Raw genomic sequence first — 23808 nt, forward strand, 5'->3', positions numbered from 1 at the left:
CAAAATTATTGTCAGTGTCCTTTTTCTTCCCCCTCACCAGAGGGTGAAGGGGGAAAAGTTTAGGCCAGTGCACTCACATCCCACTTCTGCCATCGGTGCTGAGGGTGGGAAGAAAAAGTTTGAAAACCACCGATGGACTCGCTCTGTGCACCAAGGACATGGGCCCAATGACAATTTTTCTCAAGCAAAATATTTCACTAACAGTGGGGTCTGGAGCAGGGGGTTCTCGCCACATCCCACCTTACCGATCACAGGGCACCGATGGCACAGGGATGACTTAAAGTGGGATGTGAGTGCCCTAAACTTTTCCCCTTTCACCCGTGCCCTCAGGTTCGTATCTCACCCACCCTCAATAATATTTATTGTCAAATATGTGTCGATAAGGCCCATTGATGGGTGTTCTGAGCGTGGATCGTGTTGTCCCTGGACAACCCTTTCGTCGGGTTGTCCAGTGAACTAAACCTGAACCATCCAAATAACCTACAAATTGAGTCTAACCTATGCATTTTGTTTCTCTTGGAGGGAGATGCCAGTGAAGGCAATGAAACAAGAGCCAATTGTTACATGGAGACACGCGTCACAGAGCTTTGGGTTTGGACGTGAGGGCTGGGACACTTCTCCCGCAGGCAGATCCGTTCAGTGGAGCCTTGTGGCAGGAGGAAGGGCCAATGCATTCGGACCATGACATGAAGAAGGACTTCACTGAGCTGGTGGCCAGGGGCCGAAGGAGAACCTGGCCGGGGCGCCCAGCGCAGAACGACCCGCACTACATCTCAGTGGACGGGCCGTCGTTCCTGGCCGGCCCCAGCGAGCCCTCGCCTCGGGACGAGCGTGAGTCGGGGGCTATTCCCGCGGCCAAGGGCTCCCTTCCACAGACACTTTGCACTGGGGTGTTCTAGCCTTGGGGCTGCCAGACTTCGACATGTGCAAGAATATAGACTATGGCGGCACAGGAACAGGCCCTTCGGCCCTTCCAGTCTGTGCCCCCCCCCCCTCTTAGTCCCTATCCTTCCCATCCAAATTCTTAAATGCTAAATTTAAATTTAGACATACAGTAACAGGCCATTACGGTACATGAGTCTGTGTCACCCAATTTACACCCAACTAACCTACAACCCCTGGTATCTATCGAATGGTGGGAGGAAACTGGAGCCCCCAGGGAAAACCCACACAGATACGGGGAGAATGTACAAACAGTCAGCGTGGGATTCGAACCCCAGTCCCGATTGCTGGCGCTCTAAAGGTGTTACACTAACTGCTATGCCAACCATGCCATCCTTAATGCTTCGGAAAAGCAGCCAATAGATTAAAAGGCCCATGCCAACCCAGCCACACCACATCCCCAATGTTCCTTAAATATTAAAATTGAGCCCGCATTCACCACTTCAGCTGGCAGCTCGTTCCACACCCCCACCACTCCCTGGGTGAAGAAGTTCTCCTGAAAGTTCCCTCTAAATTTTTCCCCTTTCACCCTTAACCCATGTCCTCTGGTTTGTATCTCACCCACCCTCAGTGGAAAAAGCCGATCTACATGTACTCCATCTGTCCCCCTCATAATTATAAATACCTCTATCAAAATCTCCCCTCATTCTTCTGCACTTCAGGGAATAAAGTCCTAACCTATTTAACTTTTCCCTGTAACTCAGTTCCTGAAGTCCAGGCAACATCCTAGTAAATCTTCTCTGCCGTCTTTCTATGTTCTGTCGTTCGGTGACCAGAACTGCCCACAATGCTCCAAATTTGGCCTCACCATTGTCTTGTACCATAACATCCCAACTCCTGTACTCAGTACTTGGATTTATGAAGGCCAGTATTGCAAAAGTTCTCTTGACAACCCTGTCCACCTGTCATGTCACTTATGGCAGAGAAGATCAGGTTTAAGTTGGCCATGCTCTGCATAATTTGTGGAATAAAGAGCCGCTTCCTGCACTATGTTATTCCATAGAAAATGGGAGCAGGCCATTCAGGCCTTCATTCTGTTCCTCCCTCAATACCATCAAGCCTATCATATTCATTTATGGCTGGCGCTATGGTTAGCACAACATTGTTACAGAGCCAGCGATTGAGACTTGGGTTCGAATCCTGTGCTGTCTGTAAGGAGTTTTTATGTTCTCCTCACATATGCGCGGGTTTTCCCCGAAACCCACCCTTCAAAACATACTTGTTAGTTAATGGAGGGTAAATTGGGCAGAATGGACTCGTGAGCCAAAATGGCCTGTTACTGTGCTTATGTCCAAATTTAAAATTTTTAATTTAAATTTATAAATTTAAAAGAACAAGGGGGAAGCCAATTCCAGTCATTGAGATCTGTGCCTCCCAATTGCCATAAGACATAGGAGCAGAATTAGGCCATTCAGCCCATTTGAGTGTACCCCACCATTCAATCATGTACTGATCCATTTCCCATTCAGTCCCACTGCCCGCCCGGCCTTCTCCCCCCCCCCCCCCCCCCCCAGCTCATCAAGAACCTATCGATCTCTGCCTTAAACACACTCAATGACCTGGCCTCCACAACCGTCTGTGGCAACAAATTCCACAGATTCACTGCCCACTGGCTGAGGAAATTCCTCCGCATCTCTGTTCTAAGTGGACGCCCTTCAATCCTGAAGTTGGGCCCTCTTGTCCTGGACTCTCCCGCTATGGGAAACAACCTTTCTACATCTACTCTGTGTCCTGGGTAAACTTGTACCTCTCACTTTGTTCGTTTTAGATTGGTCACAGTGTTTGAGCTACCGACAGAAAATAGACACACACACTGAGAGCAGTTCAGTTTATACAAATGTTTATTACAAATTCAAAAGCTGATTTCAAACTACAATATGCAAGCCCTTCCCAACTATACTTATCAACGCCTGGACTGGTCCCAACTGCCGAAGCGAGGCAACGACTGCATACTTGTAGTAGGTTGTCGGGGCGCCGGTAGCAGCTTCTCCACCTCTCTCGACCGGGACGTTAGCTGGACTCTAGAAGTTCTTCTTGCTGAGAGATGTTGCCACCTCTCGGAGAGTCTCCAACTTCAGCAGCGGGACCATGGCTTATATTACCCAACAACTGCTTACCCAAGCACCTATTCCCAGCGCAGCAAGAAAGATAAGCGAGCAAGCTAGCATGCCTAGGCTTCTATCGAATAACGTAATTTTCAGCTTAACACTTTGAATACAATGGTTTAGTTTGCATCAAGGCTAGGCCTCTGACAGTCTGTGACTAAAACAAGCAGGAAGATTAAATGTTCTTGGTACACAGATGTTCTTTCGTCAGATAACAGCATCTCTGGCCCCTCGGTGGAATTTAGCTTATGTCTACTGATTCTAAAAAACAAGCAGGTTCTCAGCCTTGCAGAAGCAAAGGTTGCAAAAGTAAAAGACATGATTTAAATCTTCCATTACATTCCACCCCTTGGTCACAGGCTGTCAGACACAGACTTAACAAGCATAAGAGAACAAAATGAGCGTAAAAGAGAAATTAAAACTACAATAATCAACAAAAACAAGCAATAATGCAAGCAACCAACGGAGAATCGTGTCGCCCAATCCATTACACTCTCTCCATGGCTTTCAATATTCAAAATGTTTCGGTGAGATTCCCCCCCCCACTTCTCCAAAATTCCAATGAGTACAGGCCAAGTGCTCCTCATATAATAACCCTTTTATTCTTGGAACTATCACCTTTTAGGTCCAACTTGACGTTTCTAGGCCGTGCCTGATGTTATTCTTGCCTGGCTGCCCACAGGTATGCCTGCTCCAACATCACAGCTCCAGGAAGGTAGCCACACAAGTAGAAGGGGTGCAGTGTATAGAAATCTACAGCACAGTCCAGGGCCTTCAGCCCACATGTTATGCTGACCCAATAACCTACTCTAACAACTGTCTGGAATATCCCTACTGCATAATCCTCTATTTTCTTCTGTTCCACATACCAGTCTAATAGAAGATCCCATTTTCCACCACTGTTGCCGGCAGCACATTCCATGCACCCACCACTCTCTGTGTGAAGAACTAACCTCTTACATCTCCCTGTACTTACTCCCAAGCACCATAAACCTTGTGTTAGCCATTTCAACCCTGGGGAAAAAGCCTCTCATCATCTCATACTCCTCTATCAGGGCCACCCTTAGTTCTCCCTCTCTCCAAGCAGAAAGGACCATGTTCACTCAACCTATCCTCATAAGGCAGTGGATCTCAACCTTTTTTTCCACTCAAATACTGCTGTAAATGATCCCTTACTTGTGTCTTAGAATGAAGGGAGGGTAGTTTAGGGGAGATATCAGGAGTAAGTTTTTTGTGCATAGAGTTGTGGGTGCCTGGAATGCCTTGCCAGGAGTGGTGGTGGAGGCTGGAACATTAGGGCCATTTAAGAGACTCTTAGACAGGCACATGGATGGAAGAAAAATTGAGGGTTACAGGGGTAGAGAGGGTTTAGTACTTTTTTAAGGAATATATGGGTCGGCACCACATTAAGGGCTGATGGGCCTGAACTGTGCTGTAGTGTTTTACGTTCTATCTGTGGTCAGTGAGGGATACCGGAAGTGGGAAAACAAGGTTGAAACCACTGACAAAAGGCATGCTCTCCAATCCAGACAATGTAAATCTCATCTGTACTAGACCAGTTGGTTCTCAACCTTTTTCTTCCCACTCACACCCCACTTTAAGTAATCCCTGTGCCATTGGTGCTCTGTGATTAGTAAGGGATTGCTCAAGGTGGGATGTGGTGGGAAGGGATGGTTGAGAATCGCTGCTCTGGACCCAATTGTTATTGAAATATTTTGCTTGAGAAAAATTCTCATTGCCCCATTTCCTTTGGAGTCATGAAACCGTGCACATAACGAGTCAATGAGGGACGATTAAAACAGTGGTTTTCAACCTTTTTCTTCCCACCCACATCCCACCTTAAGCAATCCCTAACTAATCACAGAGCACCGATGGCATAGGGAATACTTAAAGTGGGATGTGGAGTGGAAAGAAAAACGTCGAGAACAGCTGGCCTATAACATCCACATCGTGTAGTGATGTGACCAGAACTGACCACAATATTCTAAGTGGGGTCTAACCAAGGTCTACACCATTATAAATGTAAGAAGGCCATGCTGCAGCCGTATAAAACTTTGGTTAGGCTGCACCTGGAACACTGTGTGCAATACCGGTCGCCCTATTTACAGGAAGGACGTGGAGGCTTCGGGAAAAGGTTTACCAGTTGTTTTACACAACAAAAGGTACATAACCTACGTTTCAGGCTTAAGGCTATGTATCTTTAACTTTGTAAAGTTCACTGCCTGAGTTTCTCCAGCATTGTGTTTTTACTTCAACCATGGTATCGTGTTTTACCATGTTGTATTCGAGGGTGTAGGTAGGTTCTGCGGAGAGGCTGGATAAATGGTTTGTTTTTTCTGGAGTGTCGGAGGTTGAGGAGAGACCTGATAGAGGTGTATGAAATGAGAGGCATTGATCGTCCATAAGATATAGGAGCAGAGGTCGGCCATTCAGCCCTTTGAGTTGCCTGCACGATCAAGGCTGACCATGTGACCTCAGTCCCCTATTCCTGCTTTCCTTCCATGCCCCTTGATGCCTTTAGCCAATAGGGCCACATACAACCCTCTGACAGTATCTAACGAACCATGGAAGAGTGTGAGGTCAGCCATGTTGGAAGCAGTAGCGTAGCTAGGGGAGCGACAGCTCCTCTTGAGCACATTTTTCAAAAATGGTGCCTCCCCCCCCACCCCGGGTCTGACACTGCCCGCGCCCCCATCCACTGCCACCCGCCCCCATCACCTGTCTGCCACTGATGCTTCCCTCCCATCCACCGCCAACTCAACCATCCAAAACTGCCCCCCCCCCGTCCGACACCACTGAAAGATCAGTGTGACCTCTGACTCCCATCTGCTCGCTCCCCCTAACTTTAGAATCTGGATGGAAGCAAATGACTTGGGACACGGAGTGATAGTGTTGCAGTACAATGGGATCTGAGGCCCCTGCTACACTGACTCCTCATGTAGACAGGCCCTTCAGCCCACCACCTTGGTGCTGACCATCAAGCACCCAATTAAACTCATCGCATTTTCTTCTCTCCACCCTCTTGTTCTGGACCCTGGACAATTTTACTTTTGACTGGACTGAACCTACTGCGGAGGATTTGACAGCTGCTAGGAGCTGTAATAGCACTGGGCTACCACTAGGGGACTTCGACAGCCGTCAAAGCACGGGAACCACGCGCTGGAAGTCTGTGGGCTCGCGGGAGAGCGAGCCTGTGGCTGTTAACCTCTCTCCACCAACGGGGAGAGATGGAGGAACGCGCTGGGTGGTTTAAAAAGCCCAGCCCGCTGGTTTTGAGGTTAGTCGGTGGTTTGGACTGGGGGCAGTTAGGCAGTCGGTCTGACTGTGCCTAGTCACACGGCAGCTTCAACAAGCCACATGCTGAGTTGCTTTGTTCAGGGGCGCTAGCTCTGCTGTCAGGAGCTGTATGTCAATGTGGTCACCCAGTAGTTCCAGCGGGAAAAGGAAGACGGAGCTACTTTGTCACAGGTGCCAGCACTGTTGTCCTGACAGCAGTTTGGGGAACTCTGATACCCAGAGTTTGTGTGGGACTAACCAGTGCCTCGCCCGCCCCCTTTCACGAGGACTTCGTGTGGCAGGAGTCGCGTGACCACCCAAGCCAGGGTGTCCAAAGGAGAGGACATGCTTGACAGAAGGTCACTTGTTAACCCTGAAGAGAGCTTCTGAGGCGTGAATCTTGTGTGGTGAAAATTCTCGGGTGAAGGAAGTAAAGGTGGCTGTTGCCACATTCAAAACTCCAGCAAGTCACGTGTTCCCTGACATGGTCATCTGGATACAGCCTCAAACTGAAAGACCAGTGGGCAAGGAAACAAATAATCCCAATCTTGGAGACCAGATCTGTGAGCTGTTCCTTCTGGACTGACCAACTTGACGTGACTGATGGGGATTGGGGGGGGGGGTTGTTTTGGAAATTTTGGTGATTTTTCTTGGTGCATTTGAGCCATTTGAGCTTGGACTGTAATGGTCTGGATATTTTTCCACATACACCTTATAATAATCTGTTATTCGTACAGAGTTCCCATTAAGGCTGGTGTTTGTGAGTTAAGTTTATCGAGTTAATTCTATTATTGCTAGTTCGTTAATAAATTTTGTGTTAAACTTCACCCGTTTGTTTGTGTGCTTCCCAATGGCTGCTGGGGAGTGTATCACCCTCATCAACTCCCCACCATTCCTGCAACTTCCCTGCATGCGACACGGGCAGCTGACAACTAACCCATCCGCCTGCGCCCGGGTAGGGACGTGGGATCCCCATCCCAATGGAGGGAACATGAAAACTTTACACGGACAGCGCCGGAGGTAAGGATCGAACCCCGGATGTGTAGGGGCAGTGCTGGTAAAAGGAAATCAGCGTGTGGATTCAACAAGGGAGGTAGTGTGTGGTTCCTTGGGGCACTCTGGTCTCCCACCCACCCTCCAAAACCGTGCAGGGTTTGTAGGTTAACTGGGCAGCGCAGGCTTATGGGCCGGAAGGGCCTGTTACCATGCTGCATGTCTAAAAAGCTGCACTTTCTTTAAAAGCAGAAAACTTTTAATGTAAGTTTATAATAATAATGAGCCAATATATTGGTCAAAAACAACAAATAAAAGGACAATATTATACTTTAATTGAAAATGTTTAAATTTAGACATACAGCACGGTAACAGGCCCCTCCGACCCATGAACCCCCGCGGTCCAAATACACGTATGTCGCCAATTAACCAACTTAAACTGTGTGTCTTTGGATCATGCGAGGAAACCGAATCTCCTGAGGAAAACCCATATGGGTCACAGGGAGAGCGTATAAACCCCTCACAATCAGCGTGGGAGTCAAACCTGAGCCACTGGTGCTAACCATAGCACAATTAATTAATTAAAACGAGTCAATGAATAGAAAAGGAAGACAACTATTCACGTTATATGAATTCCATAAACAGGTGGTGTTGCAATGGTGCAGACAGTCCGAGCAGTCCCTGATCGGAGTAACAAGGGGAGGTTGATCGCCATTGGAAAGAGACTGTTCTTGAACCTCAAAGTGCTGGACTTCAGGCTTCTGCACCTTCTGCCCGAAGGGAGCAGTGAGGAGAGGTTGTGGCTGGGATGATGGGGGCTTTTTCTGATGCTGGCCGCTTCCTTGAGGAGGTAGATGTCTGCAGTGGATGGGAGGTCAGGGCCTGTGATGGACCCAGCATGTGTTTGCTACCTTTTCAAGATTCCTTTGTGGTCTTGTAATAAAACAGGTGGAATGTTACACAAACATTATTTTAGTCTTCTGCAAGGCAGACAGATTCGCCTCAATCAGAAATTGCCCGGGGGCCCTTACAGTCAGAGAAAGAGAAGCAAAAGAGAGTTCCTTCAGAGTCACCGAGTGTCCGTAGATTGGCCCCCAGTGCTCCCGCCTCCTCACAGAATTCAGTCCAAACCAGCGGTTCTCAACCTTTTTCTTTCCTCTCATATCCCACTTTAAGTAATCCCTCTGTCATCGGTGCCCTGTGATTAGTAAGGGATTGCTTAAGGTGGGATGTGAGTGGGAAGGTTGAGAATCACTGCTCTAGACCCAATTGTTACAGAAATATTTTGCTTGAGAAAAATGGTCATTGGCCCATTTCCTTTGGAGTTCTGAAACCGTGCACATAATGAGTCCACGAGGGACGATTAAAACAGTGGGTTTCAAACTTTTTCATTCCCACCCTCAATCCCTTACAGAGCATCGATGGCACAGGGAATACTTACAGTGGGATGTGAGTGGAAAGAGAAAGGTTGAGAACCACTGGTCTAAACTGAGCTCCAGATCAGATTGAGAAGCCCTTCAGCACCCTCGGCACCCTCTCGCGCCCTGGTTCCGATACGTGGTGCCCCTTTCCCCCACCCCCCCCCCGCCTCTGTGGTCTTCAGCCACAGAGGGCCTTCTAGTTTGTGCCAAACCATTTTTTTTTGCCTGGTCCCACTGACCTTCACCCAGTCCGTAGCCCTCCATACCCCTCTCCACCACGTACCTGTCCGAATTCGTCCTAAATGTTAAAATTGAGCTGCATTCACCCCCTCTGCTGGAAACTCATTCCACACCCCCACCACTCTCTGTATGATTCATTATTTCTCTTTGTTAACGGATCTGTTGGTTTGGGTAACAAACATCTTGAATAGTCAATGACCGGCCCTTATGTTTTCTTCTTCACTGTAGATTGGTGGGCTTCATCGTTTATCGAGGATTCGCACTTGCCCTCCACCCAGGCTGATGTAGATCATGGATCCACTTCACTGCATCAAGGTAAAAATTACCTTATTCCACCAGAAGCACGTTGAACGTACGCATCCTAGAGTCGGAAGACACTGGCACCCGCATCATTTCGTTAAGCATAACTCTCGCACTTCTACACTTCCCTGTTTCTCCCCCAACCCCCCCGCCACAATCCCTGCAATTTATCTCCTTCAAGTAACGATCTGATTGAAAAGAGAAGCATTGTATCCCGGGTGCATTGAGGAGGTGACGCTGCATTGAGGGGGAGGGGAACAAGAGGCTAGGTTTCTGGCAGCCGTCGAGTTTGACAGCATGGGAATCGGTCCCTCACCCATGCTGTCCAAGTTGTCCCATTTGCCCGCGGTTGGCCTGTAATTCCTATCCTGCGGTATGCGCGATCCTGTAACAGAAATGAAACACAAAAATCTGCAGACTCCACAGTTGAAGTAAAACCACGATGCTGGAGAAACTCAGTGGACTTCACGTAGCAAAGATAAAGAGACAGAATCAACGTTTCGGGCTTGAGCCCTTCGTCGAGGTTATGTGCAAGACGTAGGCAGGAGCCCGAACAAGATGGCTTGGGGGGGGAAGGGGGAAGTGGAAAGGGGAGGAACACGGACCCAAAGGGAGGGTTACGTCGCCAGAGACCCGGGTTTGAATCCGTAAGGAGTTTGTACGTTCTCTCCCTCTGGCTGTGCGGGTTTCTACCTGGGGTGCTCCGGTTCCTTCCCACCCTTCAAAAAAAAAACACACTGAGGTCGTAGGTTAATTAATGATTTGAGGGGCATGATTTGTAGACGGGAAGGCCCAGTTACCGTGCTGCATGTCTAAATTTAAATGTATCCCAGTCACTGTCATTTAGTCTGTATCCTTCATAATCCTTCCCTATCCATAACCTGCCCAAATGCCTCTTGAATATTTTGTGTAAAAAAATTTTCCGTGAGATTCCCTCTAAACCTCTTGTATCAAACCTCTGCTGCCTAGTGTTAGACACCCTCAACATGGAGGATTCTTACCTTAACTACACCCCTCAATCTTGACAGTTGCAACTTGTGATGGCAGAAAATTCGGCACTTGAGCCCATGCAACCAGGATTCCCCTTGCCCTCACCTACCACCCCACCTGTCTCCACATCCACATCACCCTCCACCATTTCCACCACCTACAACATGATCCTACCATGAGACACATATTCCCTTCTCCGCCTTCTGCAGAGACCACTTACTCCGTGACTCCCTCGTCCATTCCTCCCTCCCCAAAAATCATCCCTTTGGCATCTATCCCTGTGATCGCAGGAGATGCTCCACCTGCGCCCACACTTCCTCCCTCATCACCATTCAGGGCCCCAAACAGTCCTTCCAAGTGAAGTGACATTTCACTTGTGAATCTGCAGGGGTTGTCTACTGCATCCTGTGCTCCCAATCTATGTCAAAGGCCTTACTAAAGTCCACGTGGACAACATCCACAGCTTTTTCTTCAACTATCTTCTTGTTAACCTCCTCAAAAAACTCTGCAAGATTCATTAAACGTGACCTACCGTGCAAAGAGCCATGCTGACTAGCCTTAATCAGCCAATGGCTGTCCAAATAATTATATATCCTATCTCTTGGAACTCCTTCCAATAATTTACCTCCTACTGACGTCAGGCTCACTGGCCTATAATTACCTGGTTTATTTTTGGAGCCTATTTTAAACAACAGGACAACATGTGCTACCCTCTGGCACCTCATCCGTGCCTAAGGACATTTTGAATATATCCATCAGGGACCCTGCAAAGTTGTACATGGTGTTATTGTTGTAGTGAGTCATACATCCGTGAGTAGAGCAGCGGGCTAAGGACACAGCCCTGTGGTGCTCCGGTACCGATGGAGATTGTGGAGCTAATGGAAGTTGAAGAGCAGGGGAATTAAGGGTTGTGGGGAACGGGCGGGCAAGTGGAGCTGGGTCCATGGCCAGATCAGCCGCGATCTTATTGAATGACGGGCTGGATGGCCGACCAGGATGAAGGATCTGAGAATGAACTTTGGGAGGGGGAGGATGAGGGAGCAGGACTGCATTAATTAGACAGTGGTGGAGAGGGATAATTCCTGGGAACCCACACATCGGGGAACTCCTCCAGGAGCAAGCACATCAAGATCACCTGAAGGGGGCACACCAATGTATCTGCAGTCGAAGAGGTCTGAGAAGATTTGGAACGTCATTGAACATCGCCAGGGGTGCTCTGGAAAGTATACTCACAGCCTGGCTTGGAAACTCGAATGCCCAGCAAGGCAGAAAGCTGAAGAAGGTAGCAAACATACCGGGCCCACCAAAGGCATCCCATCCATTGTAGAAGTCCATGTGAGAAGCTGCCTCAAAAAAGGGCAGTCAGCCTCATAAAAGACCCACCCCACTCTGGTCCCCACCTCTTCTCACTGCTCACTGCAGAGCTGAAGACCAGCCCTTCTTTGTTTAACGACAACCTTTTTCCCACAACACCTATCAGGCTCTTGAACGTATGACCCAAACCCTGACCTTAAACTGGTCTGGGACAACGTAAAGATTTGTCTGCACCATTGAAACGTTTTTTCTTGCATTGAGGTTAAAGATTGCCGATTCAAAATTCAAGGCGGCACGTTTAGTGGGGCAGTTAACGCAACGTAGTTAGAGCACCAGCAGCCGGGGTGCGAATCTGGTGCTGTCTGTAAGGAGTTTGTATGGTCTCCCCATCGTCTGTGTTAGCTTCCTCCGAAGACTCTGGTTCCGCCCCCCCTACCCTTCATTATAGGTTCATTGGGTGTGTTTGGGCAACATGGGCTCGTGGGCTGAAAGAGCTTGTTATCGTGCTGTATGTCTAAATTTAAATTAAAACTTCCTTTTATTCTCATGTAGCAATACAGAAAATGTAAAATTACAGGAAAACGAGCTGGTTGTTCACCCTATCTAAGCTCCACGTAATCTTATACTCCACTCTTAAGTCCACCTGAATAACAACTGGACAACTTTACTATCCAGAGTGGAAAAGGTTTGCGTGGGTTTACTGTTGAGTCGGTGACGATGGGAATCTTCACTGTGGTTGGCTGAGTGTGATCATTTAAATGGGGGGGGGGGGGGGTCATTTCATTTCTCGTGGGGCCAATTACCTCCTTTGCCTCTCATTTCAGGCGGCTCGGCTTCAGCCGCGGGCTCTGATTCTTCATCTTCGTCCTCCGTCGACAACTTTGTGCCTGCTTCGGCTGCCTTGGCAATGGTGCCAGGTAACGTGATAAACAAGGCGGCCATAGTTGTGTTGGGTACAGTGCTAGGGTGGGAAGCAAGGTCGACAGAGCTGGGGCTTTTCTCTTTGGAGCGACAAAGGATGAGAGGTGATGTAAGAGAGGTGTTCAAGACCGAGAGGCACCTTTTTCCCCCAGGCCAACAATAGAAAATTCCAGAGGGCAGTGGTTCGCAACCTTTTATTTTCCCACTCACATACCACCTTAAGTAATCCCTTACTAACCGCAGGGCACGTATGACATCTGATGTAATAGGTGCTCTGCAGTTAGTAAGGGATTACTTTTTCTTGGAATATTTTATTTATAATTTTTCAAACTCAAACAGTGTCAACAATCTGTAACAAAAAAACACACTACATTCTCCAATTAATATACCAGCTTCACCGTCGAGTCCATTCCCTCCCAGCTCCATTTCACAAATAGGAACATAGGAACATAGGAAGTAGGAACAGGAGTAGGCCAAAAATGGCCCATCGAGCCTGCTCCGCCATTCAATACGATCATGGCTGATCTAATTTATGACCTAACTCCACCTACCTGCCTTCTCCCCATATCCCCTAATTCCTCTATCATGTAAAAATTTATCTAACCGAATTTTAAATATGTTTAATGAGGCAGCCTCAACCACTTCCCTGGTTAGAGAATTCCAAACATTCACTACTCTCTGGGAAAAACTATTTTTCCTCATCTCTGTCCTAAATCTACTCCCCCGAATCTTGAGACTGTGTCCTCTCGTTTTAGTTTCCCCGGCCAGCTCAAAAAACCTTCCTACATCTATCCTATCCATACCCTTCATAATCCTATATGTTTCTAAGATCTCCTCTCATTCTTCTGAACTCGAGCGAATACAATCCTTGACTACATGCAAAGACAAAATTAAATAGACCATCACCTCAGAGAAAGAAAAGGCAGCAACAAATTAGCCCTCGTCCCTTATTCCTGTAATATTTATCGGTGTCCCTTTATCTTCCTGACCCATTAGGGACACACACAAGGACAGCACGTACAACAAAGCAGTTTCACTTAAAGAATTATTATGAAAAAATAAAAACAAACCCTGAGGAAAAACAGTAATTGTAGGATTTGTCGAGACCCCAACGCCGGCCTCCAGGTCTTTGAACTTCTCTGACTCAACCTGATTAAGCTGGATTCCCCCTCTCTCCTTCCCCCCCCCCCCCACCCCCTCCAATAGGGAGAGGGCAGGGAAGCACAAGGAACTGCATTTTATCTTTGCCCCGATATAACGCAGGTACGGTTGCCAAATTTGAAGGAAGGTGTCGTATTTCCTCCTTAAGTTGTAGGTAATTTTCTCCAGGGAAATGTAGCTCTGCTTTTCAGCGCACAATGCCTAGATGAGAGTCCAACATGCAAGAAACCGTTATGCACTTCTTGGCATTAACACGAATTGGATTTGAAATTTGGACAGCGTTATCATAAGTCTTATGTCCATGATGTGTCCCAACAGGAACATCTCTGGGTCCTGTGGAAATTCTTTACCTATGATATTTTTCTAGGATTTGGCCTAGCTCGACCCAAAATGGCCTCACCTTGGAGCATGACCAGGTTTGAGTGCACAAAGGTTCCCTTCTCTCTGTTGCACCTGAAATTTCTGGCTTAGCCTTGTTCAATTTCTGTGGCATTTAGTACAACTGGTGTAGAAAGTTATACTACACCAGCCTTATTGAGTGTTAATAATTGGGACACAGATCTGACCAGCACCTTTCATCAATCGTTACACCCAAGTCTGACTCCCACCTTTGCCGAAATTTATGATGACCCGGCTTCAGGTTTCCTACTTGGAAACTGCCGCAATAAATTTACGTGTTCCCCTTTGGAATCAGGACCTCCATTTCACTGCACTCCAGGAGGACCATAGCTGGACCTAATTTGTCCTTTAAAAAAGACCTTAAGATAGAAAAAGAATGTCCTGTTTGACAAATCTTTTTTTTTAGCTCTTCAAATAACAGAAGCTGCCTCTGCTCCTTTAACTGTCCTCGATACACCTGATCTCTTTCTGGCACCAGGTGTCCAGGATCTTGTTGTCAATGGTATTCAGTTGTTCTGAGTCAGGTGTTTTTGGAGACAACCCCACTTTAAGTCCAATGCATTGATTAATTTTATTCCATACATAAGGGTGGGGGGCGGGGTCTTTGTCATCAGTTAACAATTTAGAGTCCCATTTATAAATAAAGTCTTCTGCTATTTTCTCACCTATCAGGTACAGACCAATTTGTGCCCAGTATGGTCTACCTCCTCCCTCAAAGAATGAGGCCATGTACTTCGAATGAGCTGCCCATTAGTATTTCTTAAAGTCTGGTAATTTCAGTCTGCCCAGACTGTAATCCCAGGTTAATTTCTGCATGGAGACCCTGGCCCCCCTCCCCCCCCCCCTCCTGTTCCAAATGAACCTACTTACCTGTGAATCAATATTCTGAGAGAATATAGTGTATATAGTTACAGTATCTAGACTGTGCTTACAGCGATTGGCTGAGAGCTTAGCCACGCCTACTGTCTGGGCCTTAAAGGGTTGTGTCCCTAGCCAGGTCGGATCATTACGGACTGGTCGGCCACCTGTGAAGAGCTCCTGTCTTTTGCTAATAAAAGCCTTGGTTTGGATCAACAAGTCGTTGATTCTTTCGACGAGCTCTACAATTTTATTAGCAAAAAGAATTTTGGTTGAAAGGGATGGAGCGTTTGACTCGGCCAGAAAAACTTGATATCGACCCACAGTCAGCTACAGCCTTCAAAGCCTTTAAGTTCTGGCTGCTGAACTTTGAAAACTTCCTGAGATTCATTGAGGTGGAGGAGGATAACCAGCGTCTAACAGCATTGCTGTCTATGGTGTCCCTGAGAGTCTACGAGAACATCCAGGATGAGACCACTTACACTGCAGCCATAAAGGTACTGAAATAACTGTATGATCAACCGGAGAACAGAGTTCATGCCCGGCTCGTGCTTGCATCGAGGAAGCAACAGCCCGGCGAGTCCAGCAGGGCATATTTACCAGTATTAAAGGCTTTGGGCAAGGACTGTAACTGTGTGGACAAAACTGCTGCCGAGATCACAAACGATCTCGTCCGAGATGCCTATGTGGCCGGGCTCCGATCGAACGAAGTGAGGCTGCGCTTGCTCGAGCAAGGGGTAGAAAAACTAGAGGACGTGGCCTGGATTGCAATCACAATGGAGGATGAAGCCTTAAAGTCCACCAAGTTCTCTAGGGACTGGACCCCACGTTCTGATGTGAGTAGAGTGCCCTTCTACCCTACCACCCCCCGAGATACTGACGGCCTGTCGGCTGCTGCTACACTGCCCCGTGCGAACCCAAAATGTTATTTGTGCGGGAGGGACAAGCACAGCAGGTCCCAGTGCCCAGCAAGAAAAGCCAGGTGCCAGAAGTGCCTTAAAAAGGGCCACTTTGCTGCAGTCTGTAGGTCTAAAATGGCCACTGGCAAACACAGTGCCTCGTGTGAAGCCAATCGCTGTAAGCACAATCTAGATACTGTAACTATATACACTATATACATTGGTGATAGATCTGTACTATCATAACGACGCCATAGGCAAAGTCTGGTGGAGGTACTGAAGCCTTGGTAACACATTCATCTTGATACAATTGACCCTGCCCACCAATGTGATGGACAGAGTCATCCATCTGTTTAGGTCCTCAATTTCTTTGACCAAGTGGGTATAATTTAGTTTATATACATTTTGCAGGTTATTCTCCACCCTGACTCCCAGGTACTTGATCCCCTTTTGTGGCCACTTCAGTTGACTGTTTTCTTTAAATTGGCTACAATCGCCTTTTGTAAGTGGTATAATTTCACTCTTGTCCCAATTAATCTTGTACCCGGAGACTTCCTCGTATTCCTCCAGGGTAGAGTAAAGCTTGGCCAGTGAACTTTCTGGGTCTATCAGATATATCAGGATGGAGGCTGGTGATGAGCGGTGAGCCCAGGGATCAGTGTTGGGTCCCCTGTTGTTTATCATTTACATTAATGATTTGGATGATGGAGTGGTAAATTGGGTGAGTAAATATGCAGACGATACAAAAATAGGGGGAGTTGTGGATAGTGAGGATGGTTTTCGGGGACTGCAGAAGGATTTGGACTGCTTAGAAGAGTGGGCTAAAAGATGGCAGATGAAGTTTAATGTAGATAAGTGTTGAGAGCTTTGTTTTGGGAAGAATAATCAAAACAGGACATATGCAGTGAAGGGGAGGGTGTTGAGGAATCCAGAGGAACAGAGAGATCTTGGAATAATGGTTCATCGTTCTTTGAAGGTGGACTGTCATGTAGATAGGGTGGTGAAGAAGGCTTTTGGTTTGCTGGCCTTTATAAATCAAAGCATAGAATATAGGAGCTGGGAGATGATGTTGAGACTGTTCAAGGCATTGGTTTGGAATACTGTGTGCAGTTCTGGTCTCCAAATTATAGGAAGGATATCAATAAGGTAGAGAGGGTGCAGAGAAGATTTACTAAAATGTTGCCTGGATTGCAGTATCTAGAATACAAAGGAAGATTGAGTAGACTGGGTCTTTATTCATTGGAGCATAGAAGGTTGAGGGGGGATTTGATAGAGGTGTTTAAAATTATGAAGGGGATGAATAGAGTAGATATGAATAGGCTCTTCCCTTTGAGGGTAGGAGAGAATGGAATGAGGGATCATAAGTTAAGGGTTAGGGGGGAAAAGTTTAGAAGTAAGTGAGAGGGGGCTTCTTCACTCAAAGAGGGGTGGCTGAGTGGAATGACCTTCCGGAAGAGGTGGTTGCAGCAGGGTCAATTTTGTCATTTAAGAGAAGATTGGAAAAGTACATGGATGTGAGGGGGTTGGAGGGTTATGGGCAGGGAGGGACTAGTGGACTTCACTTAAATTGGTGTGGACTAGAGGGACCGATATGGCCTGTTTCATACTGTAATTGTTATATGGTTATATCATCCGCAAATAAATTGATTTTATTTTCTTTCCAGCCCACTTTGAACCCTTTGATGTCTGGATCCTGTCGCATGGCTTCAGCCAGCAGTTCTTTAGCCAAAATGTATAGAACTGGAGACAATGGACACACCCGTCTACTAGATCTTGATAGTGGAAAGGCTGGAGAGATTTGCCCATTGGTCACAACTTTACTCTTGGGCACACGGTGCCGCGCCCTAGCCCTAATTTCTCTAGTACCTTAAATAGGAAATCCCACTCTATCCTATCAAACACCTTCTCAGCATCCAGGGCCACGGCGACACTTGGAGCATCCCTTAACTATGTGATGTTCATCAGTCTGCTTATGTTATCTGCAGCCTGTCTCTTTTGTACAAAGCCTGCTTGGTCTACCTTTGTTACCTTCACCAATCTATTTGTCAGAGGCTTTCCAAGTATGGAAAGGAATTTCTTAAGGTGGTTTGTGAGTGGGGCAAAAAAAAGGGTTGAGAACCACTGGTTTAAGAAGAGTGAAGAAAAGTTTAGGGGAGACGTCAGAGTTAAGTTCTTTTTAACATCGAGAGTGGTGGGTGCCTGGAAATGTATTGCCGGGGGTGATGGTGGAGGCTGGTTCAATAGGGACATTCAAAAGACACAGCTAGACATGTGGATGTAAGAGAAATATAGGGTTAGGTCACTGTGGAGTAGGTTTACATAGGTTGGTAGAATTGTGGGTCGAAGGGTCTGTACTGGGCTGGTTCTAAAAATGATGCTGTGAAGGCAGTTCTGACAGCGCATCCTATGTGATTTCTGCCGGTGTATTTGGTGTGGGCCAGAATAAACTTCTTTGTTCTTCCCTTCCATCAGACCATGGAGCTGAAGCTGACACAGATTATGGACCTCTATCGACAGTCAACTTCAATCGTGGTGCGCCTGTGTTAACAGCGGCGACAGGTATTTGTAATAACTGGTTTAATCTGCAGAGGTCACTTTGATGAAAATCTTGGCTCCGTCCAATGCAATAACATGGATCTCCCAGCGGCCACCCATTTCAATTCCCAATCCTGTCCCCACGCTGACATGTCTGTCCATGAAACTCGTGCGCTGCCAGACTAAAACTACCTGTAAATTGGAGGAATAACAATTTTCAACTTTCGTCTGGGCACCCTCCAACTGGCTGGCATTAACAATGATTTATCCAGATCCTGTTAAACACCATCCCCCACCTTCTTTCCCCATCTCCTTTCCCCCAGCTCTCTCTCTCTCTCTCTCCCCCCCATTCCCTCCATTTCCTTTCACCGAGCCAAAATCAACTCTCACGTTTCCTCTTATCATATCCAATAAGTACCTTTTGTTAGTCTGGACTCCTGCCCCATCCCGTCTTCTGTCTTCATTCTCACGCCTGCCTGTTCTTTGCTTATACCTTGAGGAAGGGCTCAGGCCCAAAATGTCAGTAATATATCTTTACCTCCAATGGACACTGTGAGACCGGCTAAGTTCCTCCAGCATTTCTGTGTCATTTTTCTACAATCACAGCGTATATAGTGTTTCAATCTGTGTAATAGTCATGTCCAACAATTTTCAAAGTTGTTTCCACCGTGCTGCTCTGATTTGATCACTATAATGGACCCTGGACAATTTTATTTTTGACTGAAGACAGGACTGAACCTATGGCGGGCGATTTGACAGCTGCTAGGAGCTGTAATAGCACTGGGCTACCACTAGGGGACTTCGACAGCCGTCAAAGCACGGGAACCACATGCTGGAAGTCTGTGGGCTCGCGGGAGAGCGAGCCTGCGCTGCCATCTCTCCATCAACGGGGAGAGATGGAGGCACGCACCGGGCAGTTTAAAAAGCCCAGCCCGCTGGTTTTGAGGTTAGTCGGTGGTTTGGACTGGGGGCAGTTAGGCAGTCGGTCTGACTGTGCCTAGTCACACGGCAGCTTCAACAAGCCACACGCTGAGTTGCTTTGTTCAGGGGCGCTAGCACTGCTGTCAGGAGCTGTATGTCAATGTGGTCACCCAGTAGTTCCAGCGGGAAAAGGAAGACGGAGCTACTTTGTCACGGAGCTACTGTTGTCCTGACAGCAGTTTGGGGAACTCTGATACCCAGAGTTTGTGTGGGACTGACCAGTGCCTCGCCCGCCTCCTTTCACGAGGACTCCGTGTGGCAGGATTCGCGTGACCACCCAAGCCAGGGTGTCCAAAGGAGAGGTCACTTTGTAACCCTAAACAGGGCTTCGTGTGGTGACCAGGAGGTCACTTTGAAAATTCCCGGGTGAAGGAAGTAAAGGTGGTTGTTGCCACATTCGAAACTCTAGCAAGTCTCGTGTTCCCTGACATGGTCATCTGGATACAGCCTCAAACTGAAAGACCAGTGGGCAAGGAAACAAATAATCCCAATCCTGGAGACTTGGCGTGACTGATGGGGGGGTGGTTTGTTTTGGAAATTTTGGTGATTTTTTTGGAGCATTTGAGCTTGGTCTGTAATGGTCTGGGTTTTCTCCCCCACATACGCCATATAATAATATTGTTCATATAGAATTGCCATAAAGGCTGGTGTTTGGGAGTTAAGTTTATCGAGTTAATTCTATTATTGTTAGTTTGTTAAATAAGTTTTGTGTTAAACTTAACCCATTTGTTTGCATGTTTCTCAGTTGCTGCTGGGGAGTGTAACACCATGGAAATCTCCTTTCTGCAGATGTGTCGACCTATGGAAACCTACTCCAGAATCTAATCCTCTCACACCCATAGCCCTCCATTTCTCTTACATCCATGTACCTGTCTAGGCACCTTTTAAATGTTCCTAATGATCCAGCCTCCACCACCACTCCTGGCAATGCATTCCAGGCACCCACCTCTGATGTCTCCACTGACTTGAAACAGTTGTCCTCTGGTATTTGATGCTGTTGTTCCAGGAAAAAGGTGCTGGCAGTCCTCCCTATTTAAGCTGCTTCACAATCTTACACAGCTCTGTTAAGTCACCTCCCACCTTAATAACATCTTACCTATAGTCTGGATAACTACTACCCAGAGTGCAAAAGGTTAGCGTGGGTTTACTGTTGAGTCGGTGATGATAGGAATCCTCACTGTGGTTGGCTGAGTGTGTTAATTTAAATGGGGAGGGGGGGGGGTCATCTCATTTCTCATCAGGCTAACAACCTCCTTTGCCTCTCATTTCAGGCGGCTCGGCTTCAGCCGCAGGCTCTGTTTCTTCATCCTCGTCCTCCGTCGACAACTTTGTGCCGGCTTCGGCTGCTTTGCCAATGGTGCCAGGTAGCGTGATAAACAAGGCGGCCATAGTTGCGTTGGGGACAGCGTTAGGTCGACAGAGCCGGGGCTTTTTTCTCTGGAGTGATGAAGTATGAGAGGTGACTTAATAAGATTATGAGAGGTGTAGGTAGGGTGGACAGCTGGCACTAGATGTTCTTAACCTTTTTTTCCACTCACTTTAAGTAATCCCGATGCCATCGGGGCTCTGTGATTAGTAAGGGATTGCTTAAGGTGGTCTGTGGGTGGGAAGGTTGAGAAACCCTGCTGTAGACCCAATTGTTACTGAAATATTTTGCTTGAGTAAAATTGTCATTGGCCCATTTCCTTTGGAGTTCTGAAACCCTGCACATAACGAGTCCATGAGGGACGATTCAAACAGTGGTTTTCAAACTTTTGTTTTCCACCCACATCCCACCTTAAGAAATCCCTTATAGAATGTATTGCTGGCCAACATGTATTTTTGGTCAATTAGTTGAGAAAATGAGACTATATTTGAACTTGAAGCATTGTTTACATTGGAACATTGTCTGTGCCGAACTATTTTTTTGTCTAGTCCCACTGACCTGCACCCAGTCCATAACCCTCCATGCCCCCTCCCATCCATGTACCTGAAGAAATTCTCCTTAAATGTTAAAATTTAGCCCGCATTCACCACTTCAGATGGCAGCTCATTCCACACCCCCACCACACTCTGTGGGAAGAAGTTCCCCCTCATGTTCTCCCTAATCTTTTCCTCTTAACCCATGTCCTCTGGTTTGTATCTCACCTACCCTCAGTGGAAAGAGCCGATCCACATTTATTCTGTCTGTCCCCCTCATAATTTTAAATACCCCTGTCAAATATCCCCTCATTCCTCAATGCTCCAGGGTATAAAGTCTTAACCTGTTTAACCCTTCCCTGTACCTCAGTTCCTGAAGTCCAGACAACATCCGAGTAAATCTTCTCTGCACTCTTTCTATCTTATTGATATCTTTCCTGTAGTTAGGTGATCAAATCTGCACACAAGACTCCAAAATTGGCCTCACCAATATCTTATTCAACTTTACCATAACATCCCAACTCCTGTACTCAGTATTTTGATTTATGAAGGCCAATGTGCCAAAAGCTCTCTTTATAACCCTGTCCACCTGTGACGCCACTTTCAGGGAATTATGCATCTGTATTCCCAGATCCCTCTGATCTACCGCACTCCTCAGTGCCCAAACATTTGCCCTTCCAAAACACTTCACACTTGTCTGCATTAAATTTCATCTGCCATTTTTCTGCCCATGTTTCCAGCTGGTCCAGATCCCTCTCCAAGCTTTGAAAACCTTCCTCGCTGTCCTCAACGCCTCCAATCTTAGTGTCAATCTAACCCTTACCTCACACCCATAATGTTTCTCACATCCGTGCGCCTGCCTAAGAGTCTTTTAAATGTCCCTATTATACCAGCCTCCACCAACACCCCTGGCAACACATTCCAGGCACCCACCACTCTCTGTGTGAAATATCAACCTCTGAGATTCACCCTAAACCTGCCTCCCCTCAACTGGCATTTGCTGCTGTTGCCTCGAGAGAAGGTGTCGTCTGTCCCCCCTATCGAAGCCCCTCATAATCTTCTGCATCTCTGTTAAGTCACCTCTCACCTTAGTAAAATCTCTCCGACATTCTGGGTACCCAGAGTGGAAAAGGTTTGCGTGGGTTTACTGTTGAGTTGGTGACGATGGGAATCTTCACTGTGGTTGGCTGAGTGTGATCATTTAAAAGGGGGGGGGTCTCATTTCATTTCTCGTGGGGCCAATTACCTCCTTTGCCTCTCATTTCAGTCGGCTCGGCTTCAGCCGCGGGCTCTGTTTCTTCATCCTCGTCCTCCTTCGACAACTTTGTGCCGGCTTCGGCTGCCTTGCCAATGGTGCCAGGTAACGTGATAAACAAGGCGACCATAGTTGTGTTTGGGTACAGTGCTAGGGTGGGAAGCAAGGTCGACAGAGCTGGGGCTTTTCGCTCTGGAGCGACGAAAGATGGGAGGTGACGTAATGGAGGTGTGTAAGGTGTGTAGAGGGGCGTAGATTGAGTGGACAGCTGGCACCTTTTCCTGGGGTGACGTAGAAAATACCAGAGGGCATATATTTAAGGTGAGGAAAGTTCAGGGGAGACGTTAGGGCTACGTAAGAGGCTGGTACAATAGGGACCTTCAAAAGACTCTTGGACAGGCTCAAGGATGTAGGGGAATGAAAGGATTAAGAGTGTGTGGGAGGGAAGGGTTGGAATGTTGTGGAGCAAGTTTACATGGGCCAGCACAGCATCCCGGGCCAAATGGCCTGTAATGTTCTAGAGATGATTTTGAAGGTTGATCTGACAGTGTCCCCTGTGTGCTTCCTGTCAGTGTGTTTTTAGTGTGCAGGCCAGAATAAACCTCTGTTCTTTCCCTCCGACAGACAGTGGAGTTGGAGCTGACACTGATCTTGCACCTTTATCGAGAATCGACTTCAACCGTGGTACACCTGTATTAACAGCAGCGACAAATATTGATGCAATAGTCACATCCAACAATAATTATCAAAGCTGTTTCCTTCCAGTTGCTCATTTAAAATGTCCATGGACATCACGTTGCTGCCGGGGACTCAGTTCCAGTGAGATGGCAGTGATCACCAGGGAGCAGAGAACATTCCAGAACAGTACAGACCCTTCAGCCCTCGATGTTGTGTTGACCTACATAAATCTACTTCACAACATTAGAACCACAGAACATTACAGCACAGAAACAGGATCTTCTAGTTTTTACCGAACTCTTTTTCTCCCTAGTCCTCCTGATCTGCACCCAGTCCATAGCCCTCCATACCTCTCCCATCCATGTACCTGTCCAAATTCTTCTTAAATGTTAAAATTGAGCCCGCATCACCCTTTAGCTGGCAGCTCGTTCCACACACCCCACCACTCTCTCTGTGAAGAAGTTCCCCCTAACATTTCCCCTTTCACCCTTAACCCATTTCCTCTGGTTTGTATCTCACCGACCCTCAATGGAAAGAGCTGATCTACACTTACTCTGTCTGTCCCCCTTATAATTTTAAATATCCCTCTCTAATCTCCCCTCATTCCTCAATGCTCCAGGGAATAAAGTCCTAACCTGTTT

The 23808-nt window shown here is 47.2% G+C and overlaps 1 protein-coding gene across 1 annotated transcript in view; it reads left to right on the top strand.

Annotated features, from left to right (window-relative positions):
- The first annotated feature begins 603 nt into the window (after positions 1 to 603).
- LOC138751962 (uncharacterized) overlaps positions 604 to 23808 on the top strand; it is an 83370-nt gene continuing 60165 nt past the window's right edge. Inside the window, exons 1-6 of the mRNA XM_069914993.1 lie at positions 604 to 831; positions 9206 to 9292; positions 12406 to 12498; positions 18292 to 18378; positions 20607 to 20699; positions 22502 to 22594. Of these exons, the coding sequence (XP_069771094.1) occupies positions 669 to 831; positions 9206 to 9292; positions 12406 to 12498; positions 18292 to 18378; positions 20607 to 20699; positions 22502 to 22594 (616 nt within the window). The 5' untranslated portion in view covers positions 604 to 668. The remainder of the gene's footprint in view (positions 832 to 9205; positions 9293 to 12405; positions 12499 to 18291; positions 18379 to 20606; positions 20700 to 22501; positions 22595 to 23808) is intronic.

This window comes from Narcine bancroftii, chromosome 1, assembly GCF_036971445.1.
Source record: "Narcine bancroftii isolate sNarBan1 chromosome 1, sNarBan1.hap1, whole genome shotgun sequence".
Classification (NCBI taxonomy): domain Eukaryota; kingdom Metazoa; phylum Chordata; class Chondrichthyes; order Torpediniformes; family Narcinidae; genus Narcine; species Narcine bancroftii.